This window comes from Mirounga leonina, unplaced genomic scaffold (assembly GCF_011800145.1).
Source record: "Mirounga leonina isolate KUSES-001 unplaced genomic scaffold, KU_Mleo_1.0 Mir_376, whole genome shotgun sequence".
Classification (NCBI taxonomy): domain Eukaryota; kingdom Metazoa; phylum Chordata; class Mammalia; order Carnivora; family Phocidae; genus Mirounga; species Mirounga leonina.
Genome location: NW_023270718.1, coordinates 2237533 through 2262595, shown reverse-complemented (window position 1 = coordinate 2262595; position 25063 = coordinate 2237533). Strand labels below are relative to the sequence as shown.

The 25063-nt window shown below is 55.3% G+C and overlaps 2 protein-coding genes across 5 annotated transcripts; one reads left to right on the top strand and one right to left on the bottom strand.

Moving 5' to 3' along the window:
* Positions 1-490: 490 nt before the first annotated feature.
* Positions 491-8482, top strand: RTN2 (reticulon 2). 2 transcript variants are annotated; one of them, XM_034986768.1, is made up of 10 exons: positions 491-668; positions 2352-2396; positions 2519-2989; positions 3095-3364; positions 5716-5923; positions 6271-6409; positions 6545-6614; positions 6745-6791; positions 7651-7709; positions 7977-8482. In XM_034986768.1, the coding sequence occupies exons 1-10, from the start codon at positions 635-637 to the stop codon at positions 8056-8058; spliced, it is 1425 nt and encodes a 474-aa protein (XP_034842659.1). In that variant the 5' UTR covers positions 491-634; the 3' UTR covers positions 8059-8482. The 2 variants fall into 2 exon arrangements, with proteins under 2 accessions (XP_034842659.1, XP_034842660.1); XM_034986769.1 differs by lacking the exons at positions 491-668; positions 2352-2396; positions 2519-2989; positions 3095-3364 and adding an exon at positions 3952-4056.
* Positions 8483-16176: 7694 nt separating this feature from the next.
* Positions 16177-21339, bottom strand: FOSB (FosB proto-oncogene, AP-1 transcription factor subunit). 3 transcript variants are annotated; one of them, XM_034986767.1, is made up of 5 exons: positions 20454-21339; positions 18207-18527; positions 17851-17958; positions 16763-16918; positions 16542-16622 (listed from the first exon to the last, which is right to left on the bottom strand). In XM_034986767.1, the coding sequence occupies exons 1-5, from the start codon at positions 20577-20579 to the stop codon at positions 16620-16622; spliced, it is 714 nt and encodes a 237-aa protein (XP_034842658.1). In that variant the 5' UTR covers positions 20580-21339; the 3' UTR covers positions 16542-16619. The 3 variants fall into 3 exon arrangements, with proteins under 3 accessions (XP_034842656.1, XP_034842657.1, XP_034842658.1); XM_034986765.1 differs by having other exon boundaries at positions 16177-16918; positions 20454-21338; XM_034986766.1 differs by having other exon boundaries at positions 16177-16918; positions 18207-18410; positions 20454-21338.
* Between the last annotated feature and the right edge of the window lie 3724 nt (positions 21340-25063).

Genomic DNA, 25063 nt, shown 5'->3' with positions numbered 1-25063 from the left:
TCCCCTTGTCTCAAACTTTCTGAATAGTTTCTCCTGCCCCCTAACCCACTCCCTCTGAAGTTCTCAGCTCGGACCCTACCGCGGATCGGTACCCTCTTGAATGCCTTCCCGAGCTCCGCCTCAACCCACTCTGAGATCCACGCCCTCATTCTAGGCGCCTTCACCATTCTCCCCGGGAGCCCATTCCTCTGCCCTACCCTAGGCTCCCCCTCTCTTCCGCTAGAGGCCGCGCCTCCTCCCATCAGGCTCCGCCCTTCAGACCGCCTTCCTCGCCTTTTCGGCCCAGTAGCATAACCTAGCCCCGCCCCTTTCGTAGAAAGCCACGCCCCCTCCCGCCCCTGGGTGTTTACCAGCGCCCCCGCCCTTCCTTAGGTTCCGCCCCGCTGGCCCACTGGCCCCGCCCCCGGCCCCGCGCTGCAGTGCCTTCCCCGCCGCGGCCCCGCCCGCCCCCGCCGAGCGGAGCAGAGGGCGGCGGCGGCGGCTGCTGCTGCTTCTGCTGGAGCGGCCCGTGAGGAGGAGACGGCGAGGATGGCGGCGGCGTCGTGGGCGCGGCGGAGATGAGCACCCGCGGCCCCAGGCCCAGGGCGGCGTGGCCGGAGTGGGCGGGGGTCCCGATGCAGGCCCGAGGAGGGCCATGGGGCAGGTCCTGCCTGTCTTCGCCCACTGCAGTGAGTAGGGGGAGACTCAGGCCTGGTGTGGGGCCCAGAGGCCCGGGTGGGCTCCTCCCCAGTAACCACTCCGTGCCGGGTCGCGGGAGAATTGGGATGGGGGAGGAGGCGAAGGAGACAAAGGAAGCTCTCCCCTCCCCCCGCATTCCAGCGGCGACGGGGGCGACCTGACCCGGAGGACCTGAGTGAGTCAAGGCAGAGGTGGGGGGCACTGAGATAGCTGGCGGGGGGTCGCGCCGGACTCTGGGATATGGCGCCGGACCGCACCCAGGGATGAGGACGCTCTCCGGGAGCTGTCCCCTCGCCCTGGTGCTGGCCGCAGCCGGCGGGGAGGGGAGTTGAATGGAGGGGTAGAGCCAGGATAGAGAAGAGGGATCTAACCACCCCCCCAATCATCCATCTTTGCATCCCACCTCCGTTTTCTGCCCAGACTCAGAGGCTGCCCCGACCTCGCCCAAATTGTCCAACATCCTGTCCCTTGGAAACAGCCATCCCTGGGTTGGAGCCAGGACTCCTGGGTCCTTACTGAGCTTTACCACTGATTAGTAGTAACCCTGGAAGACACCCATTCTACTCTGGGCCTCCGATTCCCCAGCTGCCAAAACGAGGTGGGGGCGGGGGGGGGGGCATCTGATTTCAGTTCCCAAACGGTATTGAGCATCTCCTGTAGGCAAAGCCCCAAGCTAGCTCTGAGGGGCTAGGTTGCACAATTGAAAATACCTTATCTGATGCTCACGATCTCTGAGACCAGGGCTTGAACAGTCCTCGTCTAACATTTTCTGTCTCACACCCCCGTGGTTCCCGCAGCTGAGAATTTCAACACTCTCAGATCTGGCCACTTGCATGTCCTAGGAGTCCAGATGCCAAAATTCTAACCATTTGTTATTTCAACATTAAAGAGTATCATCCCAACATCCTAAAATCTTGTCCTTACCTGGGCTTACAAAGGAAAGCCCTACACGATCCCTATCACCACCACCTCTCTGCCCTCATCACCCACCCCTCTCCCTCCCAGTCACTCTGTTCCAGTCATGCCTTCACACCTCTCTGTTCCTCAGATTTGCCAAGCATATTGTCTGCCTCAGGGCCTTTGCACTGGGCTTTTTCCTCTGCCTGTAAGACTCTTCCCTAGACATCTTCATGGCTTCCTCACTTCATTCAAGGCTCTGCTTAAACGTAATCTTATCAAAGAAGTCTTCCTGATCACCCTGTCTGAAATAGCATCCTCTCACTTTCTCTTCCCTTACCCTGATTTATTTTTCTCCACACACTTAGCACCCAACATCATATATTTGTGTATTGTCTTTCTCGCCGGTAGAGTGTAAGGCCTGTGAGCGTAGGGATTTTGTCTGTTTTGTTCACATTTGTATTCTCAGTCTAAAACAGTGCCTGGTACATAGTAGGTGTTCAATAAATGGTTTTTGAAAGAATGAACTAATTGAAACCTCCTAAAATTCCTAATTTGAAGACTCTTAAGATTCCTGGATTTGAACTTACACGGCTGAGCTTCTGATAGCACTATAGTAAGGTTTTACGGTCTGTATGTAGAATGTTCTAAAGGTCCTGTGGTTCAAGTATTCTAAGATTCCTTAATTCGGACCGTCCAAGTTTCCAGGACTGGCACGCTTCTGTGATTCCGACAGTCTAAGCTTCTAAGAATCTTCGATTCTTTCCCTCTCGCAGAAGAAGCTCCGTCTACAGCGTCCTCTACCCCTGACTCCACAGAAGGTAAGTGGAGGGGGAGAATGTGAGAGCGGGACGCAAAGGGGCTCACAGCTGGATAGGAGGGTTGAAGAGAGTGGGTCAGGGTCCCGCTTAGAGTAGCTCATACCCTCCTTTGCTTACTGCAGGAGGGAATGACGACTCGGATTTTCGGGAGCTTCACACAGCCCGAGAATTCTCAGAGGACGATGAGGAAGAGACCACGTCGCAAGACTGGGGCACCCCCCGGGAGCTGACCTTCTCCTACATCGCCTTCGACGGTGTGGTGGGTTCTGGAGTGCGCCGGGATTCAGCTGCCCGCCGCCCCCGGCCCCAGGGCCGCTCAGTCTCGGAACCGCGAGACCCACCCCCTCAGCCCGGCTTGGGCGACAGTTTGGAGAGCATCCCCAGCCTGAGCCAATCCCCGGAACCTGGGCGCCGCGGTGACCCCGACACTGCCCCTCCGGCCGAACGCCGCCTGGAGGACCTAGGGCTCCAGCTGGACCAGCTGGGCTGGGCAGCCCGGGGAACGGGGTCCGGAGAAGACTCTGCCACCAGTAGCTGCACCCCGCTGGAGGACGAGGAGCCCGACGGGTCGGAGGTTGGAGAGGCTGGGAAAGGTGAGATGTCAGAGGTGCTGGGACCGAAGCCACAAGGGGTGGGTGGTCTCTCCTCAGGGCACCTCCAAGGTGAAAGCTCATGGCCTTCTCTTTCTAACGCGCCAGAACTGGACCTACAACTCGGACTCCCTCAGTCCTCACCGCCGCCACCGCCGCCGGAAGTCTTGACTCTGCAGCCCAGCCCCGGCTCTGGAACCCCCCAGGCGGGTACCCCATCCCCACCCCGATCCCGGGATTCGAACTCTTGGCCTGATGAGCCCTCGCTGGACCTGAAGGAGGAAGAGCCGTGGGGGCATCTGGAGCGGGAGCCAATCACGGGGCAGTGCCTCGATAGCACGGACCAATCAGAATTCACATTGGAACCACTCCTTCTAGGTAAAGTGCGGTAAAGTGCGTGAGTGAAGGTGCTTCTTTGGACTACAGAGAAGGTGGGAGGGTTGGAATTTAAAGGGACCAACCTCGCGAAGGAAGTGAGGAGAGTGGAGAAGAGGAGGTATTGCTATTGGCTAGATATAAACTCCGCCCTTTAAAAAAATTCCCCGTTACCTACGATTGCCATTCGTTCTTTTTATAGTTCTCCCTCCCACTTGAGGCGCGAACCCTCCTTTGAGTATTAGGATTGGCTGATTACTTAAAAAAAAAAAAATCCCTCTTTTGGAGTGCTCCTCCTAGAGGCTGATTTTGGATGGGACAAATCCCTGAAAAAATAAGGCTGTCTTCTGGTTGTGGCCATGGGACATTTACAAGTAAACTCTACGCCTTTTTAAAACGCTCCTCTTCCCTGACCGCATCCGTTGGCCAGTTGCGAAGAGAGCCCGCCTTCCTCTAAAATAACGCTAAGCCTCCACGAACGGCCATGGTGATTATAGACATCACTGCTTTGGGGTGTTTACAAAGACAGCCACTCCTTTTTGGAACTGTCCCCACCTCTATGGAGAGCCATTGGCTGGGTACAAAGGGGCCCCGCCCCTTACTCCTGCCCTCCGGGTTCCACTGAAGTGGGCGAAATCCCCCGAGAAGTAGCCGTGTCCACAGCCTCTCACTCAGAGCGGAGATGGGGAGTAAAGGTGGGCTTGCCGAGCGGGCTGCTGGGACCGGGGTTGGGGGGTGGCGTAAATGGGTCCAGATTCTCTCTTCTCTCCCCCAAATCTGCGGGTATGTTTCCTACTGGTCCCAGATTCCCCACAGCTGCAGGCTGAAGCTGGGGGGTTGAGGGGGTGTCTAGAGAGGGAGTGGAGGGAGCGTGGGGTCCCCTCTCCCCCCGAGCCGAAGCTTTGGGGCCCAAGAGCAGGGAGGCCCCCTCCCCCAGTCTCAGGCCCAGGCGGCGCTGTCACTCAAGACCTGGACAGGCCAGCACAGCTGCGGGCCAGGCCCCCCCCCTCCCCCCAGCGTGCCTAAACTTAGCCCCCGCCTCAGGCGACCCGGCCCCTCCCCCACCCACTGGCACAGGCCTTGGGGAGGCTGCAAGGGAGGGCCCTGCATGGCGGGTAGGGGGAGGCCTGCCCTTGTTCGAGGTAGATGGGAGTGTTTGTGTAAGGACAAACAGAAGTGAGGGGAGTCAGACTCTGAGGGGGACGGGTCAGAATTTGATCAGAGTGAGGGTGGGAGGGTGGAGGGTATTGGGCTACCGGTCCAGGGCTGAGATGGGGTCACATTATTGGGAAGGCTGTTAACGTTTAGATGGGCAAGATGAAACATTGGAGGGGCACAGTGGGTAGAGTAGGCGACTCTTGATCTTGACTCGATCTTGGGTGGTGAGTTCAAGCTCCACCTTGAGCACGGAACCCATTTAAAAAAAAAAAAAGTGAAAAGGAGTCTGGAGATCAGGGCTCAGGTTGGGCTTGCGAGGTGAATTTAGCATCTCAGAAAGGGCTCAGAAATTTGAATCAGGGCGTAGAAAGGAGGATGATATTATTAATGAATGCGTTTAGGACTTAGAAAAGTGCATGTGGGTGGGAGTATCAAGAAGATACCACTTTCCACTTGTCAGGTTGGCAAAAAAGAAAAAGAACAGTAACACCCCTTGTTGGGCAGGATGCTGGAAAAAGATCATGTCCAAGTTGCTCATGGAAATGAAAATTGTTAAGGTTTGCTAACAAGCAATCTGATCATATTTATGACGTTCAGAAGCACAGAACTAGTCCACCCAGCCATGTCACCTCTGGGATTCTATCTCAGAAATAGAACCTCTCTGCAGGGAGGTAAGAATATCCGTAGAAGCCTAGTGCTTGCCGCACTGTTGAGGAATGGAGGTTAAGAAACCCAGGGAATGACCCAGCAATAGATAAATGTTGAATGAAACGAACGATGGTGCAGCCACATGCTGGAATCTTGTGGAGCCCTTACAAAGAATGAATCAAGAGCTCTTCCAACTGATGAGGAGGGAATTCTAGGAGGGAAAAGAGTGGGATGTGCGTGAGGCAGAAAAGTGTGTAGATGATCCCATTTTTCATAAATAATGACCCAAAATTGTATCCACACATAACCTCTGGGCAGGACTGAGATTAAGGGGACTCACTAGACTGTTGATTTGGGTTTTCCAGAAGAAGAGGGGAAGCAGCTGGGAATTAAAGAAGATGACCAGAAATTGGGAAATTGAGTTCAGGTGCAGGCCGGGTGTGTCAAGAGGTCAAGGTTCAGCGCTGAGACAGGAAGCAGGAGGTGAAGAGATCAGCCAGGCAGGTGCAAAGCCCAGCCTGACTGCCCGGCCCCCTCTCCCTCCACAGTGGCGGACCTGCTGTACTGGAAGGACACAAGGACATCAGGAGTGGTCTTCACAGGCCTCATGGTCTCCCTGCTCTGCCTCCTGCACTTTAGTATCGTGTCCGTGACCGCCCACGTGGCCCTGTCGCTGCTCTGTGGCACCATCTCTCTCAGGGTTTACCGAAAAGTGCTGCAGGCCGTGCACCGGGGGGACGGCGCCAACCCCTTCCAGTGAGAACGCCGGGCCCCTAACCTTGACCTCTGTCTAGACCTCTGTGTTGACCGAAGAGCTGGTCTGACCCTTGACCTCCAGTCAGGCACCACTCACGCTGACCCTGACCCATCCTGTCCTTGTTTCTGACTCCGGCCTGACTCTGACCCTGAATTCCAGCCCTAACCTCTGATCCTAATCTCTTACCCTTAATCCTTGATTCCCATCTCCTGCCCCTGACCTTGACCATAGCCCACTACAACTGGCCGTCTCCTCAAACCCCTATTTCTTGCCCTTGTCCTAGCCACACCCCTCAGCCTGGGCTGGTCCACACACTGAGGTGCCTTACACCCCTTTGTCCTCCCAGGGCCTATCTGGATGTGGACCTGACCCTGACTCGGGAGCAGATGGAACGTCTGTCCCAGCAGATTGCCTCCCGAGTGGTCTCTATGGCCATCCAGCTGCGGCATTTCTTCCTGGTAGAAGACCTCGTGGACTCCCTCAAGGTGCCTCGAAACCCTCCCTCCTGGGTTCCCAGCATTCACCTGGCTGTCCCTGAGGGGTAGGAGGGCCATTGCTGGGGAAATTCACGGCCTGGGGAGGGCCCTGTAGGCTCTGCTGACCCTGACCCTCTCCCCCAGCTGGCCCTTCTCTTCTACATCTTGACCTTTGTGGGTGCCGTCTTCAATGGTTTGACTCTTCTCATTCTGGGTGAGCTGGGAAGGCTGTGGGGGGCGGGGTGGGGAGGTGGGTCATTGGCGTTTGCTGGGGGATGGGGTTCTAGATGGAACTGTTAAACTCTTGGGGGAACCCTGACCCCCCCCCATTTCTGTGCCTGCAGGAGTGATCTGTTTATTCACTGTCCCCTTGCTGTACCGGCAACACCAGGTGGGTGTGACAGGCCCTCATTTGGCAGTGTCCCAGCCAAACATGGGAGGTCTGACTCCCCCCCCCCAGCCCCCCCCCCCCCCCGCCCCGGCCACAGCCAGTGTCCTACTAACATGTCCCAGCCAGAGACAGGAGTTTCAACATGTTGAATATGTTTCAACCGCCAGAGATAAGCACTTTGATTGGTGCCCTCTGTGCAGAGCCAGGATCCGGCGGACAGGGGCCAACCTAAGTCAGGTGGACGAACCGATGCTTTCACCCCAAAACTGCAAGGACAGTCAACATCGGGTGGGGCGGCTGTTGCCCAGAACACTGAGAGGACCGAGGCCAACTGACATATATCCTATCCAGAGACAGGCAGATGGACTGACATTCTCTTCTCTGGCACGGCTGAGAGCCCAGTGATCCACATGCCTGCCAGAGATAGTACGAACTCCCTCACATGCTGGAATCACCAAGACTCTCAAAGCCGGTCACACTGTGAATTCGACTAGTATTTAAGTCAGTCCACGCACGGACTTGACAACAAACACCAATACCCCACACTCTCACCTGACTCACACATACAGACACACGCACATACAACTCACTCAAAGATTCATAGTCATGCCCAGGAAACAGACTTACTGGCAAATTCCCATGTGTCTACCTGACATCATTTCCCACACAGAACTTGGCCCAAGCGACTGATGCTTCAGCTTGAGCTTCTGATTTCCAAGGCTATTTTAGTAGGCTTGGAGTTGAAGGTGGAGTAGTGGACCGCTCTCCCCAATTTCTCATTTGGAGGTGGGGGAGGAAGCAGCCTCCTGAATGAATCGGGGAGAAGAACCCCTCCAATCTCTCCTTCTTGGTCTCCCAGGCCCAGATGGACCAGTATGTGGGATTGGTGACCAATCAGTTGAGCCACATCAAAGCTAAGTAAGGGCAGGGGATGGAGATGGATGGGTTGGGGAGGGGAGAAGCTTAGGAACTTTTTCCCAGATATTACCTGTCCCTAAATCTCTTGGGGTTAATGCCCCCTCCCCAAAGACAATTCCAACGAGGTCATTAGGTGGAGGGCAGGGGCTGGCTTTGGGCACTCAGCTACTCCCCCACCCCCACCCCCAACGTCCAGATTTCCCCTTAGTTCTCAGATTCCTATGGGTCACTTGCCCCACCTTGTGACTCCACTTGTTTCTCCCTCAGGATCCGAGCTAAGATCCCAGGGTCTGGAGCCCTGGCCTCGGCAGCAGCCGCAGTCTCTGGATCCAAAGCCAAAGCCGAATGAAAGGGGTGTCTCTGCCCTCGGGACGCCTGCCCCCATCCCCCGCAGCTCTCTGCCCAACTCCATCTCCCTTGCATCCCCACCCTCCCTCCGCCTCCGCCCGAGCCATTTCCCAAGCCATTTCCCGGCGGGTTTCTGGATCACCAGGGAGTTTGTGCAAATTGCCTGGGCGGCCAGGACTACACCTCCCAAGAGGCTCTGCTCTAGGAGCCCCGGAAAGGCGAGGCACCTTGGCTGTGGCGCCTGCTGGGACTTGTAGTTGCCTAGATAGGGCACCCGCCCTGCACTTCCGTGACCCCACGGCTGGAGGCGCCGTGAGAGATTGGTGTCTCCTGGACGCCACTAGCCCCAAAGCCAGGGCTTTGCATGGGGCCTAGGGGAGGCCTGAGCTTGGATTTACACTGTAATAAAGACTCCTGTGGAAAACCCAAGGCCTCCTGTGCTTCCAGCCTCCTCCAGCTTTCACCTTCCTGCACCGAAAAGCACCCAAGTGGTATTCAAGGAGGAACCTTCCCCATCTATCCAGAAGCTCCCTCCTAATCTGTTTATATTATGAAATGATTGAGGGGAGGATGCTGAGAGACCCTCCGTCCCAGGGCTAGCCAAGGCTTTGACAGCCGCTCTCCATGCCTGTGCCCAAGGCAGACATCACTAGTCGATCCCCACACTCTGCCCGCCAGGCAGCCTTCTCACCTGAGCCCCAGATCCGTGCCCAAGTGCCTTCTGGACGGCTCCCTCCACAAACCTATCCAAACCTTTTATTGTCCTATCTGATTTCCAGCTCAGGGATGTCTGCTCTGCCACTTTGTCATCAGGCTAGAGACCTCGGTATGGCCCTGGATTCCTACTTCCCCAGTCCCAACATCTAGTAAGTCAGGAAGCCATGCCTATCCTCTCTCTCAAATGTCTCTCATCCAACCACCTCTCTCTGTCCACTTGCCTTAGGGCCCACTAAAGGACCTCATGGTCTTCCTGGGCCTCGGGTTCCAAAACCTAGGGAGAAGGAGGCAGGACTGGGTTCTAATGACCCACAGACCTGGATTTGAATTCCGGCTTCACTACCTCTTGCCTGTGTGACCTTGAGCAAGTGACTTCACCTCTTGAAGCAGAATTTTCAAATGGAAAACTGTCACCACAACCGCATGGACATGGAAAACCCTTGGCATATACTAAATGCCCAGTGACCAGAAGCTGCTTGTGAGCTATGAGATTGTTTCCCGAATCTCGGTCCTCCCGTCATGATCTTTCTATCACCCGTTCTGCTTTTCATCTAATATTTTTCTTTAAATTGCTTAATTAAAAATAAAACAAATATCTTTTAAAAAGAAATGTTACTTCGCCACCAAGAAAGTCAGTATCACTTGCCAGGAATAGAAGGTAACAGTAAAAATAAACACAGAACTATTAACATTTAAACTGTATGTTCGTGCATCACCTAAAATCATCTCACTTGTCTAGCGACGCATGTCACATTTTAGGAGCTAGATAATGATGTTGCAGGACTAGTAGTTACAGCCTGTCTTTGTGTGTGGAAGGGTTGCCTAGCAGCAGCCATGTAACAAAAAAGAAGAAAAGGAAAGAAAAAGAAAAAAGAGGGCTTAAGGGGGCTTCTCTTGGATCTAGATCTGCCAAGCAGGGACCAGGTTTTCAATTTCCAAATTAAAAAATAGCGAGATTTCCAAAAGATGCTGTTATTCACACTTTCCAGAAGATAGTGTCACTTTGTAATGAAGAACAGAGCGGGGCACCTGGCCGGCTCAGTGGAGTATTCCACTCTTGATCTCAGAGTTGTGAGTTCAAGCCCCGCATTGGGTGCAGAGATTACTTAAAAGTAAAATTAAACAGGGCGCCTGGGTGGCTCAGTTGGTTGGGCGACTGCCTTCGGTTCAGGTCATGATCCTGGAGTCCCGGGATCGAGTCCCGCATCGGGCTCCCTGCTCGGCGGGGAGTCTGCTTCTCCCTCTCCCACTCCCCCTGCTTGTGTTCCCTCTCTTGCTGTGTCTCTCTCTGTCAAATAAATAAATAAAATCTTTAAAAATAAATAAATAAATTCTCAAGCACTCTTTAGACAGTAGAGACCCAGGAAAAAAAAAAAAAACAAAGTCCATAGTCTCATGGAAATGATATTCTAGTGGGAGCAGACAGAGAATAAGCACAGTATATGGTAGGTGGTGCTCAGAGCGATGGAGAAAAGTCCATGAGGGTAAGGGGATGGAGTGACAGGACTTGCTATTTTAAAGATTTTATTTATTTATTTGAGAGAGAGAGAATGAGAGAGAGCAAGCACATGAGAGGGGGGAGGGTCAGAGGGAGAAGCAGACTCCCCGCCGAGCAGGGAGCCCGATCCAGGGACTTAATCCAGGGACTCCAGGATCATGACCTGAGCCGAAGGCAGTCGCTTAACCAACTGAGCCACCCAGGCGCCCCGAGGACTTGCTATTTTAAACTGAGTGGTCAGGCAAGACCTCACCAGGTGGTGGTATTTGAGCAGAGGACAGAGTGAAGGGAGTCAGTGGACATGTGGAGGAAAGGAGATTCAAGCAGGGGGATCAGCAAACACAATGGCTCTGAGAAAGAAGCACGCCTGATGCCTAGTGTGTGCAGCAGGAGATCTGCATACCAGATGCCAAGTAAATGAGGAAAGCAGAATAGGAGATGGGGTCAGAGGAGTGAAAGGAACTAGCATATAGGGATTTTTTTTTTTTTTAAGATTTTATTTATTTCTTTGACAGAGAGAGAGAGAGCGAGCACAAGCAGGGGGAGCTGCAGGCAGAGGGAGAGAGAGAAGCAGGCTCCCCGCTGAGCAGCGAGCCCCATGGGGAGCTTGATCATAGGACGCTGGGATCATAAAAAGGCAGACACTTAACCAACTGAGCCACCCAGGTGCCCTTGAATATAGGGATTTTGTAGGGCCGTGGTGAGAACATTGACTTTTACTCTGAGATGGAAGCCCTGGGTAGGTTTCATGTGGTCCGGAACGATAGTGTTGTCAAAGGATCACTGACTTAGATTATAAAAGGGTCCACCTTTCTTGTAATGATAATTAGGATGGCGCAGGCTTGATTCCCCCAGGTGGATGGACTGTGTGAACTGGGGTACGGTACTATCCGTTTCTAAGCCTCCGTTTCCTTGGCCATAAAATACAGGTGCAGAAATTGATGACCTCTAGTGTCTTAAACTCAATATGGACAGAATTTCTTTTTTTTTTTTTTTTTTAAGATTTTATTTATTTATTTGACAGAGAGAGACACAGCGAGAGAGGGAACACAAGCAGGGGGAGTGGGAGAGGGAGAAGCAGGCTTCCTGCCAAGCAGGGAGCCCGATGCAGGACTCGATCCCAGGACCCTGGGATCATGACCTGAGCTGAAGGCAGTCGCTTAACCAACTGAGCCACCCAGGCGCCCCATGGACAGAATTTCTGTCATCCCGCTGCCTAGGACGGTGCCTGGGACTTAGTAGGTGCTCAATAAAAATGTTTGAATGAACATGGGACTGTGTAGGTCGTTGAAGTTCCACAAAGGAACAGCAGGTGTCGCACCAGCCCCATAACCGCCTACTCGGAGTCTCCGGGGCTGGGCTAAATCAAACTCTAGCAGGAACTCGCTCACTCGAACTCGGATTTTTTCAGAGAAGGGGCTTCTGAAAGCCGACTTATGACTTTCTCCTCTTAAAAAACAAACTTCTCACCTGGAAAAAGGGGCTTCGGGCTCTTTAACCTATAGAGGCGAGTGGGCCCAGTCCGCGAACGCCGCTTCCCAGAATGCGCGGCGCTATGCAAATGAAGACGGTTTCCAAAGCGAGGATGATTCATGCCCATGCAAGAAAAAGGTAACGTTTTGGAAGGATATATGTCGTAGTTGGCGGGAATTTATAGATATCGGAGTCAACAATCTCACACCCTCCCAAACTATGTGACCATAACTGTAAAAAGATAGCGGGTTCTGAGTTTTATATAGCTGTGTGGAGGAGAGTGTGTCTTGCCCGGATGATCCTCAGTGGTCTGGGGTGCAGGCTTCAAACCTGTAGCTGTCTAGCGACAGAGTGGTTCAATTCCACCTTTCGGGCGACAGAGGTATCTTTTTATATTCCCATCAGACTGGACATCAGAGCGGGTTGTCGGGGAGAACGTCCCTCGGGCCAGCGCCTAATAACATCGCTGCAATCCTCTGCTTCACAGTTCAATCTCCGCCACGTGGGTCTCTTCCCACGGTTACGCTTTTACTGGGAGCATCAAAGATGATTCCAAAAGATGATGAAAATCATCCTGGATCTCTCCCCTTCACTTGCTTATTCTCCCATTCAGTCATTTGCTCACTCATGTATTTAATCACGCATGCACTTATTCATCAGTCAGATATTCATTCATTCATTCACTCACTCACTCACTCACTCATTCAACAAGTATTTGCTTGGTGCCAGGTGCTGGAAACACAGTGTTGATCACAGCCCCTGCCCTGGCCTCATGGTGATCCCAGTCCAGTGAAGGAGACAAACATTAAACAATCATTAATTACACATTTAATGAACAACTACAAAGGTGATAACTACTGGGAAGGCAAGTACTGAACTTAGAGGCCAGCTAATAGGGAGACCTGAGTTCAGGTGAGGTGTCAGGGTTACACGTGGGCAGACACCTGAAGGATGAGGGGATGAATCAACAGAAGGGGGGAATATTCCAGGCCAGGGATCAAGGTGGCCCCAATAACAGCAGTGAGGATGGTGATAACTGCACTCAGCGTCGGCATGCATGAGCTCCCTGACTCCTCATAGCCCCATTCTGCAGCTGAGAAAACTGAGGTTCACACAGATGAAGCCTCTTGTCCAAGGTCACCCAGCTTTGGTAGGCTCTCAGACCCCTGGCCCATGCTATTTACTACTGCCTGTGCTGTCTTTCTCAAGCTAGCTTTTCACTGAGTCCTGTCTGTTCTGCCTCCTACTGTCTTTTCAATTCCAGTCCTCCTTTCTATCTCATAGCCCTGCCCTTGTTCCAGGCTTCCCCAACACACACCAGTGTCCCCACCCGAGACCCCTCCTTGGCCTCCTGCCCGGGTCTTGCCCCTTTCTCTGCCAGCTACCCTCAACTTGGTGGTTAAGGCTGTCTTCCTAAAGCACAAGCCTGCCCCTGCCTTTCTTGCACTCAAAACCTGCTATGGCTCCCCAGTGCCCACAAGAGATTATCTAAATTCTTAGTCTGGAATTTAAGCCTGCAGAATCTGGTCCTTGCTAAACAATTTCTCCACACCTTTCGCTCTGTGAACCTCTAGCTCCCTCGATGTATCAAGCCCTCTTCCCACACCAACAGCTCTTTGTGCTCACTGCATCTTTTTCTATCCCCTTCTGTGTCTTCTGTTTAGCCTCCAGGACTCAGCTCAGCTGTCCCTCCTCAAGGAAGTCTTTCCTGAATCCCAGACCAGGTTATGTGCCCCCCCCCCCCCCGGGCTCATGGATTCCCCCAATCCTGTGCACTTGAGATCATCCCCAACAGGTCTGTGTCCCTCTCTGGACTGTGAGCCCTAGGAGGGGGGAGCCTGGAGCTCTCTCAGTCCCCGCCACTGTGTCCCCAACACTGCCCAGCACGGGGCTGGGCGCACAGTAGTTACTTAGGAAATGTTTCCTATTGATTAATAAATTAAGCGAGGCAATATTTTTGGTTCAGTCCATTTTAGGTGGGCCCCTATATGTTCATAACCCAGAAAATATGCTCATGTGAAAAGCAAAAGGAAATTCATCTTCGATGTAAAGTGATCCATGCTTTTGTGGTTCATCTAACCCTGAGGATTGATAAGCACTTTCTGATCTTTAGTAGTATGGGATGTGTGGTTAAAATTTCTCTACCTGTTCCACCTTCACTCGGGTCATCCTGAGGGTCATCCTGAGCACGCAGGGTCTGAATAAGTTCCTCTGTTGTCAAGAAACCTCCAAAACACCCTTTGGCATTTCAGTACCTCACACCCACTCCTCTGCCTCATCCCCTCTAAGAAGAGGCAGACCCTGTGGGAAGTCCTCCGACTGCCTCACCTCCTCTGTCCTGTTGTCCTGCTGCAGACTGATTCACATCACAGGTGGGAGTCCCAGAACGTGTGGTGCCTGGTATAGCCCCGCCCCCGATCTAACCTCATTCCCTCCTGCCAAAGGAAGGCAGGGGCCAAGCATCAGGAACAAACAGACACTACAGCTTGGCAGATTCATATTTAAGAGCTTTTTATTGGCGACAGTGCAGAACCATGGCGGGAGGGTCGTGGCCCAGTGCCAGCCAGCCCCAGCCCCCCAGGGTCAGGTGCAAAATACAAAAAAGAGAATCACAAATACAGCATTGGGGGGGGGGTTGGGGGGATTCAATAAGTTGTGGTCCCGCAGGAGCAGGCCCTGCTCACAGTCTCACACTCACACCCAGAATCCTTAAACGATACAGATTGTGAAAGTCTATGATCCCGCAGGCTTCGCTCACAAAAATAAAATCTCACGTCCCCAACAAACCCAGAGTCAGGAGGCCGCTGGAGGATCGGGGACAGTCAGCAAAGAGACAGACCGAAAACGACCAGGTGAAAACAGGCAGAGAAAAGACGGCGGCGTGGGAGAGATGGCTGGAGAAAGAGACGGCCAGAGACTGCCCCCAACCACCAGAGGGGCCGAGACAATCAGGAGAGACAGCGAGAGACAGCCAGAGGAAAGAGAGCCTGAAACAGGCAGACTCGAAGTTTCCAGAAGCAGTGTTTCCGATTCAACGGGCACTGCTGTGGGGGCCAACGTGACCTAGGCCGACGTTGCAGAAGCGCTCACACACTCACGCGCACACACGCACGCACACCCATATATAATATATTTATTTATACATAATAGATATAAGTGCCTTTCGGAAACCAGGAAAGGGATAAATAGCCACAGGGCGGGAGGTGCGGGACGGGCACGTGGAATGTTTCCCATGCAGCACAGAAGGCGGCGTGGCCCACCCGAAGTTAAAAAATATCAATGTGCCTCACGAGAGAATTCTCACGAGGTGAAAGCACAGGGAGAGGTGGGGCGGGGAGCCCGAACCAAGAATCGGGGCTTGGGGGGCTGGGGCGCGGAAGCCGGGACCGCGGGAGTCCAGCCCCTTTGGGTTTGCCAGTCCGAAAATATTGGGGGTTGGGGGCCAAAGCCTCGGCCTTTAAATCTTCTCCGGAAAAAATACTGGGGGTCCCCTGGCAACCTCCCATTGCTCCCTTTCTAGAAAGGATGTGGGGGTGCCACGGGGAGGGAGAAGTTGGCGTCCTAGGCCGGGGTAGGGGGACAGGCCTTAAAGAAAAAGGCCAGGGCTTGGGGCTGGGGGTCCTGAGGACAGAGGCCACGAGGATGGATAACTGTCACCCCCACTCTCGGTCCTGTCACCCCTTGAGTCTAACTCACTGTTGAGGAGAGGAAGGAGGCAGCTGGGGCGAGGGGAGACCAAGGAAAGGCTTTGAGGCGTGGGGGGCACGATCCGCTTCCCCCCTCCCGGAAGGGTTCAGTCCCACCGGGCCCCCCCCCCTACCCACCCCAATCCGGCCAACTCGGTTCACAGTATAAAGCACTCCAGCAGGACGGGCATCACAGCGCCCCCTGCTGCCTGAATCAGAGAGGCCCAGCAAGGAAGGCCGGGAGGGAAAGGCTGAGCCAGGCTGGGAGGCTTGGGGGGTAACACTGTAATCAGAAAAGGAGGTCTGGGGGCCGAATTGGGAGGGGGGGTGGCCTTAGGAGGCTAGGAATTCAGATCAGAGCCACTTTTGCTGGGAGGGGGAGGCTGGACAGTAGGGAGGGAGGTTCACATTTCAGACTAAGTCTGGGTGGGAGGGAAGGAGATTCTCATAAGGGGCATCAACTTCCCTTAAAGGGAGGCTCAATTCCGAGGAGGATCTCACCACGTGGAAATGTTGGATAAATAAGCTAGGGTCGGGGGGAGCAGGGAGAACCAGCCTGGTCACCCCCTGAAGGGTGGGTGTGGGAGAAGTTGGGGGGGGCGTGGTCTGTGGCATTTCCTTGTCGGGCCTCTCTGGAGCAGACTCCAGCGCACCCCGCAGCCCACCGCCAGCACCCCTTTCCCTCGGCCCAAAGCGAGGCGCCCCCCCGCCCCCCCCCGCCCCCATCCCCAGAGGCTGGGTTGAGGTGAAAGGGCCAACAGGCAGCTGGGGGCGGGGATCCACTCCCTCCCCACCCCCCGCCCCCAAAGTCACCAGCTTCCCGGCCTCGCCGGGCCACAGGGCCACAGAAACAAGAGGTGGCACAAAATACAAGGAGGTCCTCCTGACCGATGACAACGGCCGTAGAGTCAGACAGGAGAGGCGGGGAGGCCACACACCCGCTTTGTCTCTTCCCCTCTCTCTCTCTTCCTCCTCTTCTTCCAAATCTCTCTCCCTTGTGTTTGTTTGGTTTGTGTCTAAAGAGTTCACAGAGCAAGAAGGGAGGGCGAGTTCAGGGGGTCGGTGGGCTGGTCACTGCCGCTGGGGCGTTGGGTGCCGGTGAACGCGGAGACCTCCGGGCAGGTGAGGACAAACGAGGAAGTGTACGAAGGGTTAACAACGGGGAAGGGGTCGCCGAGGACTTGAACTTCACTGTGTGTAAAGAGAGAAGCTGTCAGGTTGGGGGATGCGTCTTGGCTGGTCTGGAAGGGCAGGGGCGGTGGCGGCGGGGGCGGTAGCAGCCAGCTGAAACCATCTTCCTTAGTGGGTGCTGACCCCGGCAAATCTCTCACCTCCGCCAGCGGGCCGGGGCCCGGCCCCTCTTCGTAGGGGATCTTGCAGCCCGGTTTGTGGGCCACCAGCACAAACTCCAGACGCTCCTTCTCCTTTTGGAGCTCTGCGATCTCCGACTCCAGCTCTGCCTTTTCTTCCTCCAGCTGATCTGTCTCCTGAGGTCCCGTCGCGGAGGAGAGGGAAGAAGGAGCGAAAGGCCGTGAGCGACCAGAGAAGGCGGGTCGTGGCTGAAACCATCTCCCTTACACTTGTTGCTGCGGCCCCCGGGGCTGGAAGGCGGCTCCGGACTGAGCGGCGAGACCCCCTGATACGGGGTCCTGATGTGCTGTGGGACTCGGGGCCAGGGTCTTGCCTTCCTGTCCCTCCCCCCGCCCCCCGCCCCCATGTGTTTGGTGGGAACTGCGAAGGGACCAGGGGTACACGGAGGGCTCTGGTTGTCCGAGGCGCTCGGAGGTTTGTTGAATGAACGAACAATCGTTCTGTGTTTTTAACGCCACCTCTTCCCCGCCCTGCCCCTCCCCCCTCTGTTTCCCAGGGAAGAGACCCGGTGGCGCGGGAAAGGAGCAGATTTCCCCGATTTCCTCTAGCGGCAGCAGGTCACCCTGCAGGCAGGGCTCCCAGACCAAGGTAAGTTGTAAAAAAGGGAAGGGGGAGTTGGTGGATGCCACCTGCCCGAGGTCTGATGGGTCTGGGTACGCGTGGTAAGAAACTGAGGCAGGATCAAAGCATTTTGCTTCCCAGACTCTCCAGAATGTCAAAGCTAGAAGGAGCCTGGAAGATTCCAAAAGGGGTTGAAGAGATGGAGACACTGAGGCAAAAATGGGCTATGGCCTGCCCAAGCCCAAAAGGGAGAAGAAAGGACAGGACCTCTGTGAAAGGTCACAAACCGGGCAGTATGGCCGGGAGTGTGGGAGGGTCTGTGGGTGCGCCTGGGGTTACCCCGTCTGGCCACACCTATACCTAGTTCCGTGTGCGGAACCTCTGGCTCTGGGCCCAGGACTGGGGCGCAGGTGGCGAGGGGCAGAGGGTGGGGGAGAGCCCCCCTTCAGTGTACCCTCACCCCTCCCTCCGCGGGGCCCATGCTCACCGCCTGGAGTCGGTCAGTCAGCTCCCGCCGACGGTTCCTACACTTAGCTGCTGCCAATTTGTTGCGTTCCCGGCGAACCCTTCTCTTCTCCTCCTCCTCCGGAGTAAGCTGAACAGGGAAGACAGAGACCATGAGGTTTGGGGACACGGTGCACCACCTCCACTCATCCCAAACCTCCTCTTCTTCCAGAACCCCCCGGGGGCCACAAGAGGACCCTCCGGTCCTCCCTGACTGTGGCAAGGATGCTAGGGTTTCTGTAGCACTAGGCCTCGGTGGCCCCTCACCCCCACTGGTGAGCAAGTTCCTGGCCCTCTTGCTTCCTACCCCCAGGCCAAGTTGTGATGCCTCTTACTCACCGTCTCCTCTCGGGGTCTCCGAGGCCGGGCTCGGGCCGGGCGGGCAGGCCCAGGTCCACTGGTGGTTCCGCTGGTAGAAGGCCCACCACTGCCACCAGCTCTGCCACCGCTGTAGCCGCTCAGGCCCGGCGTGGAGTAACTGGTCCCTGGCATGTCGTAGGGGTCGACGGCCGGGGGCTGGGAGGCCAGTGGTTGCCCCTGGGACTGGGCCATGGAAGAGATGAGGGTGGGTTGCACGAGCCACTGGAGGTCCTGGCTGGTTGTGATCGCGGTGACCGTGGGCACGAAGGAACCGGGCATTTCCCCGAGACCGGCGCACTCCTACGGGGTGACACATACACACACAGGCGTAGACACACAAACAGAGACACCGACACACACACACCCAACACACATACACACACCGACCCCGTGAGTGAGCACAGGGCGAGCGGGTGTGGATGTGTGTGTCACAGGCAAGAAGCCACAACACCCACCCTTCCACTACACCGTGACGCAGTGGTTAATGAGAGGATTTCTGCTCAACTGGCTTCTACCTCCTCCTTCTTCTTCGGGGAAAGGTTGCACGGTTCCAGCGGGTGGTGAATCACACCCCGGGTTGGTGACTCTTAGGTGGGGGAGTGGGGAGGAGGCTGGACACAGCCGGGTGACAGAACCCCCGGGAAGGAGTCACAGCCACACACACAGCCAAAACACCCCACCCCCACCCCAGAGGCAAGGGGAGGGAGAGGGAGAGGCCTTAGGCCAAGCCTTCCTCTACACTCACACACATACACACAACCCTCGGAGCCGGGAGTATCAGCGACTGGAAGGTCCATGAGACCTCTGTGCAGGGGCGGGGGGTCTTAGTTCAAAGGGTGTTGGGGGACAGCCCTAGGAGTTTTGAACAACGTTTCAAGTAATTGTCTCTCTACAGAGTGAGGCTGACAAGGGACAGGTTACGGTGGACGACCAGGTAGAGAAAAGTGACGATCCGGGCTCCCTCAGACTGTCACGGAGGGAGAATGATGTAGGTCCCGAGCCCCCGAGCCCAAGCGGCGCTCATCTATCCCCACCCCCAAATGGAATCCTAGGACTGCTCGGAAGGCTTAACTACTCTCCCAGGGGGCGTGGTGAGGGATGGGCTGGCTCGTTGACCAATCAGAGTCCTGGAAACCCAGAGGGGGCGGGGCTCCTGGAGACCACCTGGCTGGTTCCCCTAGGCTTAGCGGTTCTAGTCCTGTTTTCGGACACAGCGGAGGGATCCGGCGTCCGGAGCAGGGGGACCGGGAATGTGTCTGCGTGTGCCCGAAGAAGAGGGTGACGGCCACCCATGTCTCCCAAAGAAACCCCGGCCCACAGACACCCTCGGCCCCTGAGATCGGAGGGTCCTGATCCCCGCAAGGTCCTCGCGAACCCATTGGATCGCAGAGGGTCGCTCCTGTCGCCACAGGAATCCCCTCGCTCTGCCTTTAGAGGCCCGTAAAAGAGACCCCAGCGCCAAGGAACCACGAGTTCCGGGGACGGAGAGGGGGGAAGGGAACTGCACCCTACAAATAGGAAGGGAAAGTTGATTGGCCATAGCCCGCGCCGCGGCGGCCAATCGGAACGCCGGGCTGCCCCCTCCCTTAGCAACGTGGCCCCGGCGTTCCAAAATAGAACGCTCCGGGACGTCAGGGGCGGGGCGGACGAAGGGGGCGCCGCGCGCCGTGCGTGCCCCGCGTCAGACGGAGGATTCCAGCGCGTCAGCCGTTACGCACGGGTCCCCCGTTACGTCTCCGCGCAGGAGGCGGAGGCAGAGCTTCCAAGCAAGGGTTCGAGGCCAGCTTGCCCGCTGGATCGAGGGCAACGGGTGCCGGAGTAGGCGCTCCGATGGAGAAGGAAAAGGGAGGAGGCTACTGGAAGCTTCCCCGGGATTTCCCCCACCTGCCTAACTGCGCTAGCTTCAGGTTGGGGACCTGAGTCGGGAGCAGTCCCGGAGCAAGCTAGAAGTTCTCAGCCCTGCTACCGCATACACGTTGCACCGAACGGAGCATTCTCCCCACCCCCAAAGCTTACCCCTCTGCGTTCCCTCCCTGCGATCCGTGCACACCACCAATTGCAAACACGTCCCGACTCTGCAGTTTGCCAAGTGCGCGGTGAGCCTATTCCCTCTCAGATCCTGAGTTTTGGTGCGTGTTTATTTGGGGTGGAGGGATTGCTCGCTCCATCCCTGACTTAAAAAAAGATAAAACCCATAAAGCAGCACCCCAACCCTCTAGGTCTTACCTGGGAGGCGGCGGCAGTGGGTGGACTGCCGAAGGAGTCCACCGAAGACAGATACTGAGACTCGGCGGAGGGTGAGGAGCTGCACCGGGAGCCGGAGTCGTAGTCTCCGGGGAAAGCTTGAAACATTTCCCTGGGCACAGGGGGGCCCCTGTGACCACGCTGAGGTCGCCGGGAAGCCAAGGCTATGGCCGGGTGGAAAAGAAAGGTGCGAGTCCGGGGTGAGCCGAGCGCGTCCCCAAAGCGCGCTGTCCGAGGAAACTCGGGATGGGGGCAGCGTCCCGCTCCAACAATGGCAAAGTTTCTGTGCAATTCCTCTGCGGTGCCCAGGCCCCCACAAGATGCCGCTGTGCCTCCTGAAAGTCCAGGCTCTGTAGGACCCAGGGGCGTGAGGGGATCGCTCCCCCAGAGGCGGAAAGCGCTGTCTTGCTGTACAGAATCGGCTTCGGGTGCGGTCTCCTCCACGCGTCCAGCGGGTCCCACAGGGGGAGGGGAGTAATAAAGAAGACAAAAAGAGTAAGTCGCTCCTCCAAAAGAAAATGTAGAATTATTTAGAAGAATCCTCCCCAAAACTTTCTCGCCGGAAAAAAAAATAATAAACTGCACTTCACAGCCCCCAAGAAGAGCCACAACAGTCAAATCCCCAAGTTCGAGCTCCGCCTGTCCCTGCCGAGGCCGTAGCTCTCAGTCTTATGAATGAACCCCAAAGCCGCCAGCCTGTATTTATATGCCCGGGACCCGCCTCCCTGCTTACGTCACCCTACCCAAGCTCCACAAACTTCCTAAAATCTCCGGCCCTGCTGAACTCAGCGCCGCGCCGTCCGGCAAGAGGTCTGCCCTAGCCTCGTTCTGTCCACCTGCATCACCCTCGCGGCCCTGGGGGTCGTGGGGGCTGCGTTCCAGAGCCCTAGGCGGGAGGGGATCCCGGCCCCGCCTCCCAAGAGTTCCTGTGACGCAATTAGCCATATAAGGAGCTCGGCCGGCGCGGCAGAGTGTTTGTTTGGTATCCTAGCAATTACGTCAGAGGGAATCCCTCGCTCGCTCGCTCGCGCGCTCACCCCGCGCGCTTGCGGAACCCGCCCGCGCCTGCGCAGTGCCGCGCCGCCCCGGGGGCTGGTATTAATAGGCTCTGAAACTAGCCTGGGGAAGACCCGGGTAAGTGGGTGCTTCGCGCCTCGGGCAGCCCCTCCCAGTTCTCCCGGCGGAGCGGCGCCCTCACTCAAGAGGAAGGTCAGATCCCCAGAAAGAGACCCTGGCTAGTGTGGTGTAGTCACGTAGGCGGGGAAACTGAGTCCCGAGCGGAGTGGGAGGGGCTGTGAAGCTCCAGGTGAAAGTGGAGGTGGGGGTGGAGTCCCGACGCTCCTGGCAGCTTCGGCCCTGATGGCCCTGACTCGGGGAAATATTGTCCCTTTCTGAGCTTCAGCTTCAGTTTTCCCATCTGGACAAAAGATGTGTGTCTTGGACCCCGCTGGCCCCGCAGTCCCGTGTTTGGGAGGTATGCGGGTTTGGAGAGGACGAAATTTAGGATGAAGCGTCCCTGCTGCTGGTGTTGGCAACATCTCCTTCCCGCTACGTAATCCTACCTTTAGACAGAAAGAATGTGTGTGTGAAGAAGAATTGATAATAATAATAGATGCCGTGTATTTAACTATGACCAAATACCAGCTCCTGTAGTAAGTAAGCCCTTCACCACGAGATTTTTAATCCCTATACCAGCGTTTGAAGGTGAAGGGAGGAAAATCTTCACTTTATAAAAGAGGGAAAAAATACTCGAGGAGGTTAAGTGACTTGCCCAGGATCCCATGGCAAGAAATTCAAACCCAGAATGTTAAACCCCAGAGCTCCTACTCTCTTCCTGATTTCTGAGAACTGCCTGGTTCAGTGAAACTCCCTGAAAAACTTGGGGTTTGGGATTATTTGAATGGTAACGGTGATATTCTGGGGAAGCTTCTAAGCCTTGCGAACCTACCTGTCTGCTCACAGTGTATATATTGTTGTGACCCAGGCTCAGAGGGGTAGAGCTGCTTACCTGAGGCCTCCCAGTTAGGAAACGGCATTCAGAGTTTAATTTGGGTATTTGGGATGCCGCAGCCCCCAACTCTTAAGCACCCACTGGGAAGGGTCCCACCTGCTGCTTCACAAATCTCAGAGATCCGGTACTTCCCTCCCAGCGCAGAGCCTAACCCAGCACTGGGCATGGAGGGAAAAGCGCTTTGAGATTGTCGAAGCCCAGAGAGGGGGAGTCCCTGGCTCAGGGTCACACAGCAGGTCTGAGGCAGAGCAGAAGGGGGTGAGCGGACCCTGATTCCCAGCAGAATCTTGCTTCCCTGCTTCGATCGTGGGGAGGGGGGAGGGAGATGTGGAAGGGACACAGGGGGCAAGACGGGGAGTGGGGGGAGGTCGAGGTTTCCAGACAAAAGCCCAGCCTCCAGCCTGCCCTCCACCTCTTTCCCCCACGCCCCCTCTGTCTGCTAGCAGTCTGGGGGACAAGGACTAGGAGATGACACAGCAACCACCAGCAGGCAGTGACTCGGCCCCGGCAGCAGACAGGGAGTGACCCCACGTTCCCTGTCCTGTCCAAGCCCCTCATCTCTCCCGCAGAATAAAGGAGACACAGGGAGGCACCCTGGCTGCCCAGAAGTCTTCACACCCCAACACAGGTGGCCCATGCGTCCACATGGCCACTGGCACGTACTCACAGGGTCATGCGGGCATTCAGATATTCACCCCCAACCGGCAACACACATGGCCCCACACGTCGAAACACACTGTCATGTGGGTCCCCAGCACACATGACCCGCACACCTTCGCTGTGGCTGCACACGGACGCTCTTCACACAATCATAACAAGGGCTAATTCTTCCTGAGCCCTCATATTCATTTCCTTCCTTCTCACAACACTCCTATGGGGTAGGAACCCTCATTCAACCTGCAAGGAAATGGAGGCCCAGAGAGGTGAAGTCACTTTCCTAGAGTCACACAGCCCAAGAGCAGCAAAGCTGGGATAAGAATGCAGCGCGTTGGCTTCAGAGCCCGTGCTTCTACTTTATTTTATTTATTTATTTATTTTTCAGATTTTTATTTATTTTTTTAAAAAGATTTTTATTGATTTATTTGAGAGAGAGAGAATGAGAGAGAGCACATGAGAGGGGTTAGGGTCAGAGACTCCCCACCGAGCAGGGAGCCCAATGCAGGACTCGATCCAGGGACTCCAGGATCATGACCTGAGCCGAAGGCAGTCGCTTAACCAACTGAGCCACCCAGGTGCCCCAGATTTTTATTTTTAAGTACTCTCTGCACCCAGAGTGGGGCTCAAACTTACAACCCCGAGATCAAGAGTCACATGCTCCACCTTCTGAGCTGGCCATGCACCCGGAGTCTGTGCTTTTAATTATTAAATGAGTTATGTAAGTCAATATGTTCACATGCAGATGGTCACGCTCATGCAGACACCGGGCATTTAGGCCCTTGACGCGGACCCACAATCTAGGTGGCCTGGGCTTACATTCTGGTCCCACCACTTAGTCGTTGGGTGACCTTGAGTTAGTGATGTCTGGAGCTTCCGTTTCCTCACCTGGGAAAGGAGGTAGGAATCGTGCCCAGCTCATGGGGCTGGTGGGGGATTATGTGAAGTGAATATCAGGAAAGCTTCTGGAACATGCCTGGCACATTGTAGGGATTTGTTTTGTTATTAAAACAGAGCCACCCTGACCTTTGCAGATATAGACCCTCCCAGAGATGTCCAGCCAGAAGCAGAGATACACAGGGTCACATTATAACTCTCTTGAGCCATGGATACTTTTGTTTTCATTGCCTTCTTCCTCCATAAAGACGTCTTTGAAATTATATTTTATGGGGTGCTTGGGTGGCTCAGTCGACTGGGGGGGTCTGACTCTTGATTTCACCTCAGCTCATGATCTCAGGGTCATGAGATCAAGTCCTGCATCGGGGGCCCTGCACTCGGCAGTGAGTCTGCTTGAGATTCCCTCTCTCCCTCTCCCTCTGCCCCTCCCTCCCTCTCTCTCTATCAAATAAATAAATAAATCTTTTAGAAAAATAATAAAATAGGATTATTACAGCTACATTGGTATAAAGGCAGATAATACTATATATTAGAACATTTTCTTTTACCTAGAAGTTCAGGGGTTTTTTTCTTCTGATCTTAGGGCCCCTAAGATTATCATAGGCTTTAGTACTGCGCCCTCTGTGCCTAAGGGAAAAGTTGGACCTGGTGACCACACACACACACACACACACACACACAGAGTCTCACTCAAACACACACACAGATATACACACCTTGCCCACAGAGCATGGGGTGGGCAAGGCAAGTCTTTCTTCATGGGGCTCAACCCCAGGGAGCTTCCAAGAGGAGGAGGACTGGAATGTGGGGGAGAGGGCAAGACCTCCCGCATTCTGGCTCCACAGGGCTTGGCTCTGCATGGGGAGGGGGCAGGGGGAGCCCTCAGCCTTCTGCCCCACAGGTGGGGGCTGGGGTGACAGTACCAGCTCCCCCTTGCTCAGAGCAGCCTGTAAACAGCCCTGGGGCCAACTCTGCCAAAGGCGGGCCCCAGCACATCCTTCCATCTTTCCTTGGGCAAAACTCATGCTAC

Coding starts and splice junctions, on each gene's coding strand:
- FOSB (XM_034986765.1), bottom strand. CDS start 20,579: ATGTTTCAAGCTTTCCCCGGAGACTACGACTCCGGCTCCCGGTGCAGC. Junction 18,528..20,453: donor CCACTGCCGCCGCCTCCCAG/GTAAGACCTAGA, acceptor GTCACCCCGTAG/GAGTGCGCCGGTCTCGGGGA. Junction 16,919..17,850: donor TGACTGACCGACTCCAGGCG/GTGAGCATGGGC, acceptor ACGGGACCTCAG/GAGACAGATCAGCTGGAGGA.
- RTN2 (XM_034986768.1), top strand. CDS start 635: ATGGGGCAGGTCCTGCCTGTCTTCGCCCACTGCA. Junction 669..2,351: donor GCCTGTCTTCGCCCACTGCA/GTGAGTAGGGGG, acceptor TCCCTCTCGCAG/AAGAAGCTCCGTCTACAGCG. Junction 2,990..3,094: donor GGTTGGAGAGGCTGGGAAAG/GTGAGATGTCAG, acceptor CTAACGCGCCAG/AACTGGACCTACAACTCGGA.